This window comes from Asparagus officinalis, chromosome 7, assembly GCF_001876935.1.
Source record: "Asparagus officinalis chromosome 7, Aspof.V1, whole genome shotgun sequence".
In the NCBI taxonomy this organism is placed as follows: domain Eukaryota; kingdom Viridiplantae; phylum Streptophyta; class Magnoliopsida; order Asparagales; family Asparagaceae; genus Asparagus; species Asparagus officinalis.
The window spans coordinates 12,287,457-12,294,963 of record NC_033800.1 but is presented as its reverse complement, the minus strand read 5'-3'; the positions used below and the strand labels follow the sequence as shown (position 1 = coordinate 12,294,963).

Here is a 7,507-nt window from a genome sequence, read left to right as displayed (position 1 = left end):
GGATTTTGGTTTCAAGACATTTTCAATTCCAGTGTTTGCTTCGCTGGGTGATTTAAAGAAAAGGAGGGCTGCAATGGGGTGCCACGTCAAAATTTGGAAAAAAAAAACCTATTTCAGAGCTTTTAACTCTGAAATAGGTGAGAAATGTCTCATTAATGAATTTAATATTACTCAAAGCACTATTGAAACGACGGCCGGAAGTAAATGATATTATTTAGTGTCCCGTCGCTGAATATTTAATTAGAAAACTCATGGTATTCCTTAATTTTTGGATGTTGAAACAAACCCAAGAAATGGAAGTCCTTGTTTTCCGGCCTATGACTTCAATGTGAAACAAACCAAATAAGTCAAATGGGGGAAACCCTCTGAAATGTCCAGAAATGGTTTTCAAACTAGTTTTCTGTTTTCTTTTTTTTCGGAAATGTACCAAACAGACCCTAAGAGAAAAACCACCAATTAAGCCGAGTGAGAAATAGGGATATGAGTGTATAATGATTAGAATATGACTATTTTTTTAATTATTTAATTCATTGAAAATCATCATTATGATGGTTTGCGATCAACATTATGCCAAACTCTTTGTTCGAATAAATGGACAAATTAAAGATGACTTGAGCCGTGCCGTGTTTTGTAACTCGGATATCTGTCTGAAATCTCTGTCGTGATTTATTTGTGTCATCTGAGAACACCGCGTATGAGTCACCAAACTGTAGGCCCTGTTTAGCTTACTCACTGCATATAATGCTTTTTTTAATTAGTTTTTTTAATGCATATAATATATGTGTCGTGATTTTTTTAATTAGTTTTTTTTTTATCAACAATGGGCCTTTTGCATACTTGTCAGAGGGTACGAATGATATGATAGAACTTGGTAAGAGTCGATATAGAGCAAATCATAACACTGTTTATGTCTGAATAACAAAATGAAGAAGCGTATTGTTCCACAACGGTAGAGGTTGTTACCAATGTTTTACTTATGCTATTATGTTCCTGAGGTAAAAGTGCACCCTAATAAGGTTAAATTTCTGTCAAGGGGACTATAAAAAAACATCATTAAGATAATTAAAAATTGTGAGACGTGTTCATTTCATCTCTCACGTTACAAATTTCCAAATCCAACACGAATATGTTCCATGCGTGTTCCTCAAATTGAAGCTGCGGCTTGAACGCACGAGTGATGAAAGGATACAAGCGTGCGTTGGGAGTAAAAATTAAAACAACAATGACGATTGCAAAGGAAGAAAAAGCACAGTAATATATGATTTCTTACTTCCAATCATTAGCCTAAAGTTGAAAGGTATTGAATTCCTTGTCTCAAGAATCATTACCTGGAACCATAATCTTTTCGTTAATCATGAAATAAAACGTGAAAGTGAAACTTAGGATGGCACCTGACGATGAACCCGTCAATCTCATGATTTGATTAAATGCTGATTAAATGCACTAATTGTTTCCCTTTTTTAGTTTCAAATCAATCATATCATTTGACATTTCACCTTGGGCCAATGTAATTTAGCCGCGATGATCGATTGAGGTTTCGTCAAGGGAAAGCTGTAGGGAGGCCCGCTCTCTCGCTCGTTCCATCAAGATAATGAAGTGAAAACAAAGATACAGAGAATAGCAATAAACCCTAAAAGAACACAAGGGCAAATTGTCTACTATTATATTTAATTATAATTAAAAGGCTAGGCCACGTCTGTAATTGCAAATATCTTACCATAGTTATGCGGAGGAAGTTGGACCGCTGAGATTCTAGATACACGCATACATTTGTGTTCCATATCAAACACTAAGAACTCATAATTAAGCATGAGAAGTTCACAGTTGGCATAATATCCAAAATCAAGGGTAATAGAACTGCCAATCATCTCCCTTGGATTTTTGGCAGAGAACAGCAAACTTTTCACAACAAATCAAACGCTAAATTAAAGAAAAAAGCTTGCGCTAGTACTGAAGCCATTGATAATTAGGAAGTCAAAAGTTTAACAGGTAAAAACAATTATAAATACTCACAAAAAGAAATTAAAGTAAAAAAAACGTTACCAGAACCAGTTGAATTGGTAGGTGATGTGCTGCTTACAAATTCATTGGCAAGTGCATGAAAAATGCAGAGGAAAAAACCCATTAAACAACTTCATCGACAGAAATACATTGAAATTGAGAACGCAGAATCATTTCAAGATGCAAGCTTCCAAGAAAATAACACAAAATACGTAATTCCAACAGCAGTATTTTCCACAATCAGTAGAGACAAAAATTACATTAAAGTCCAGCGCCTGCTTCTCAATATGATCTTAATTAATCAACAACTTGCAATTCTAAAAACTGTTAGTGTTAAGAGATTGCAAGTATTTAGACGGATTATTTTCAATTCGGTACCCAAAAGCTTACCCAACTTTTCTCTTTGATATCCAAAGTGTTTTATATCAGTTTGATACCCCCAAAGTTTCAGTCTCATTTCACTTTGATGCATCCATGCAGATGTCGTCAGGTTTTCTATCAAACTTGTAAGGTTCACTTATCCAAATGTTCCCGACAGTAATAGATGAGAGTACCACACGCTAAGCACATGATATAAATTATATATGGCTTACACACGCTAGGCACATGATTTAAATTTAACAGAAAATCTAACAAAATCTGGCAGGGTATGACAATAAAATGGGTCTGAAACTTTGGAGTATCTAAGTGCTAAAAAAATACTTTAGCATCAAAAGTGAAAAAATAAGATAAACTTTGGGGTAAAAAAGTGAAAATAAGCCTAGTTAGAAGGATAAGTTCACAAGTTTCAGGAAGGAGTCAGCATTTTCTGGATACCCTGCTTCTGCTCTGCTGTAAGCCTCATCGGAAACATGATCTGAAACCTGATCCTTAAATTCCCTTTCTTTGATGAATCCTTCGCGATTGGCATTCCTTCACCTTGAACAACATGCTCATAATCAGTACTAATTATGGAGTTAATGGGAATTGTAAGACTTCGGCCATCCAGGGTTGTCAGTTGTACAGTGTAATCTGTTAGGGCTTCAAGAAGAGAGAGCTTTTGGGTGACAAATAAATCATTGCCTTCTCTCTTGAAGACACCATGTGGCCTCTCATCGATAATGAAGACAAGATCTGCAGGTATTAGGTTGTGTTGCTCATTGCCTTTTTCTGGAAATGTGATCTTTGTGCCCTTCTTCCATCCGGGTTTTATATCTATTGTTAAGATCTCTTCCACAGTTTTTGGTCTCCTATAGAACAAAGACACGGAATACAGTAATCAAATAAATATAAGATATTGCAGACCAGAAACTTTCACTAGTACATTTATGAAGATCATATATAAAAGGATAATGAACCAGGTAATCTTGTTAGGCAGAAACTTTCACTAGTACATTTATGAAGATCATATATAAAAGGATAATGAACCAGGTAATCTTGTTAGGCAATGAACTAAATGATATATTTAACATAGAAAAGGATAATGAACCAGGTAATCTTGTTAGGCAATGAACTAAATGATATATTTAACATAGTGCATGAGCGACGAATCTTTGCACATATAGAAACTTCAAGATGCATCTTTTAAACAGCAACAAAAGGGCATGGAACTACTATGTAACTATCAACAAGTGATATGTTACAGGGAAAAAAAAGAAAAGGAAAGAAAAGGAAAAAAGAAAGAAAGAAAAAGGACTAGCAGTTGAGTGATGTGTGTGCATGACTGCATGTTTTTCTGAATTGTCGACTCTTACGTGTAATTTGATTAGCATTTTCCTTGCATGGTCAAATGGTATTACAACGATTAATATCATCCACACATTTAAGCTATGTTACCCGGGTACTTCTATATTGAAGCCGTACCCATACCGGACACGTACCCGACACTTTCCCGTACCCAAACTTCATAGACACTTCTTGAATATATGCATGCATTTATTACAACATGTACTCAATTATAAGATATATGTGTTAATTTAAAACACTTGTCAAAGACTTCCTGGACGTAGAGCTTACACTTCACATCCGTCTTTTGAAACTAATGAGATACGGGTCGGGTTCGTTTCAGTCCATACCCAAGTTCAAAACTATATAGTTAATGGGTCGTTTAGATGTCTAGTAAAAAAATGAGTAATTTACAATTCACGATAATCAATATGATAAAAGAAACTCAAGAATGTGATCAGAATTTTAATTCTAATGACCAATGAAGCGGGGAAAAATTATCTCATGTACATTATTAATTCAATATGTATATGTAGTCGTGTCCCCGTACCCTACATTTTACAGTTTTACCGTGTCCCTTACCCGTACTCGCACCCGTGCCCGTTTTCATGCAACTTAGCATTTAAGAAATCAAGTACCCTATGTGGGACTATTATGAATTACAAGCAGTAAAAAGTATGAATGCAAGTGAAAAAAACTGTTAACTTCAAACTAGCAACCTCTATTTCTCACTAATGTTGACATTACAAAGTGGACTTCTATAGGAGTTTTATATTCTGGTTCCCATAAACTTTCTGAATGTTACAGAATAGTGTGTTGTCCAACTGGTTATTGAGATATTATGTCAAATGTAACAGCAGATTGGGTTAAGAAGTTTTCTTCTGAAAACAAGAAGGGGGAATTTCCAAACATTTGAATCTGGCTACATCAAATCTCTCTTCCATACATTTTAAACTTTCAACTAAAAGTAAGAAAAGAAAGAAAGCAGGGCGCCAAATCATCCAAATGAAAACCTAGATTACTTTGAAAGTTATTATATTTGAAGTTTATCATAATGTTAAGGTACTAAAAAATCATTTCGGGAATTCGTTCAATAATTGGCATTTTTGGCTCTCTCTCTATCTCTCCCCCCACCTCTCTTCTCAAACGAACTCCTGCCTTCTACACAACAATGATCTCCCCACCTGCCTCTTCTCAAGCAAACTCTTGCCTTCTACACAACAATGTTGTGTCCATTACTGATATCCACAACACAGCAATTTGTATACTACTTCAACTATATAGCAGACATCCACAACACAGCAATGTATATACTACTTCAACTATGTAGCAGATAAAACCTAAGTTACCCAGACACATCGTCTAGGTTCCCCCATACCCATGACCACCTACGACACTCTTTGGACAATCCTTGAACACTCCTTGTCCAGACATGTGTTCAATGCATTGTTTTAAAAAGCTATCTAACCTTCCTAGGCTTAAGAGGTACCTAGACCACCCGCCTAGATATTGAGAGCACCTAGGAAAATGTGTAAAGCTTACACGGAGTGTACCGTGTAGGTGCACCGCATAGGTCTTGGACTGGATTTCCTACGCTGTCGCCTCCATATCCTCTGAACTTCTCCAAACCCTTTCAACCTCCTCTACTGACTACAAACACCTCCACCTCCTCCGACCTTCAATAAAACCTCATCAACCAGCACTAAACAAAAAAAGAAATCCGTCTAGACCCCACCTAGGCTTCCGCCTAGGTGCTAGGTGCCAGCTCACACCTCACATTTTCTATAACATTGACTCAATTATATAATGCAAATTCTGGCTTACACTTCACAATCACTTCACGCAACTCACTAGACATGGGTCGGATTTGTTTCAGCTCATACACAATTCATGAGTATAATTTTAAAGGACCATTAAAGTATCTAGTTCAGAGAATAATTTATAATCTACTAAACAAATAAACATAAAAAATGGTATACGAATTTTAGTTTTCATAACATATGACTAAAAAAACAAAATCGGCCTCATGTAAATTATTAATTTCAATATGTTCACATATATTGGTGTCTTTGTATCCTACCTTTTACAAGTTTTTCATTTCTTATATCTGCCCCAATACACGCACCTGCACCCATGTAACATAGGATAAACATTCATGCCATCATTAACAGGCTGAATGTTCCTACTAAAAGCATCACAATTGACACAATTTTGTTATTACTTTTTCTGAAGGATAAAACTCTTCGGAAGCCATTATTCTCATTTTAGACTAGTTGAATATCTTGAAGATTATCTCGCTTATTCCATTGCGACAAAAGAAACAATTCCATTAGTAAGCTTGCTTTTCTTTCTAGTTGTTGGTTTGTAATGTACTTGCAAGGTTGTGGAAAGCAGAAAGCGGTGAGCCGCTGCTTGGGCTTTTGGGGGCTTTCAGCAGTTCAAAGCAAAAAAAAAACGAGAAGGAAAAAAGGCAGTCCAAATCCTATTAAAATTTTAAATACGCACAAAAAAGTCAACAAAATAAGAAAAATTCAAGAAAATTATAAAAATTATAAAACAAGAAAAAAATTGAAGGAATTCTTTTCTCTAAAATGCATGTTTGATGATATTAAATACATAACTATTAAATACAATTAATATTAAATACATACCTATCAACATCATTATATTGCTCCAATTTTCCTCCAAACTTCAAGTAGAAACCTTTTACAAAAAAGAGAAAAAAAAAACTCATGTAAATTGGTCCCACCACTTAACACTAGTGCATGTGCCGCTTTGGGCAGCTTTTCGACTGCTTTAAATAGCTTTTAATCTGCTTTGCCTGCTTTTAGACAACTTCCATACCGAAAGCGTTTTTTTGGCTGCTTTGGGCCTTATGGAGCGACAATGTGCTCGTTTAGCTTTTTTGAGCACTTTTCTCGCTTTTTACAACATTGTGTACTGGTATTTATATCAAATTAGGTAAAGAATATAGATCACCTTGGTTTTCTCTTACCTTCTTTTTACTAAATCAACCATCAACCTAACTTTACCATCCATTTATTATGTTGTGTTGTAACACAAACCCCCAACCCACCTCCGAAAAAAGAAAAAAGGACATGCACATTTGTATAGCTCAGAGACACACACATGAACAACTACCAGCATCATAACACCCATATCCTTTTCTTCTTTTCTTTGGCTTTTAACTTTTATATTAAGGAATGAAGGTTGATTCTGTTTTGTTATACTATTCTCTCTATTTTCATTGAGGAACTTCCACTGGATACAACAAAATCTTCAAAAAGAAAATCGCTAGCAGAAGTGAAATATGATGATGTGAAACAGGACAGGAGTCCATCAGAATAAGCGATTTAATTTAAATAACACATCGTTTCACCAAATTTCATGATCTTTGGCAGGAATTAAATTCAAAACAACTAATGTGACGGATGGATTTAACAAAGTTTGCATCAATAATTATGAATAATTCTCATCTCAATCAATTTAATTGTAATATTCATTATCATGCACAAATTCTATAATCAATATTAAATTTTAACAGACACATGCTCAATTACTCTCAACTCACAAATATAATCTAAACAGTGAATATATGATACGAGTTTAGAGATGAAATATTCATGCAATTAACTAATAAAATAAGATTAACAGAAAAATAGAGAAAACAAAACCTTTGTCGCCCTGAACAGGCTCGACTTGAGGGACCTCTGGATGTGGTGCGATAACGTTGAACTGGAGAACGACGTGGCGGCGAATTGAACGACGACAACGGCGGCGACTGAGCGATGACAACGGCGGC

At 35.3% G+C, this 7,507-nt stretch overlaps 1 protein-coding gene across 1 annotated transcript in view; it reads right to left on the bottom strand.

Moving 5' to 3' along the window:
- Positions 2,158-7,507, bottom strand: part of LOC109848996 (dnaJ homolog subfamily B member 13-like) — a 12,784-nt gene continuing 7,434 nt past the window's right edge. The window contains exon 3 of the mRNA XM_020418758.1: positions 2,158-3,230. Within this exon, the coding sequence (XP_020274347.1) occupies positions 2,789-3,230 (442 nt within the window). The 3' untranslated portion in view covers positions 2,158-2,788. The remainder of the gene's footprint in view (positions 3,231-7,507) is intronic.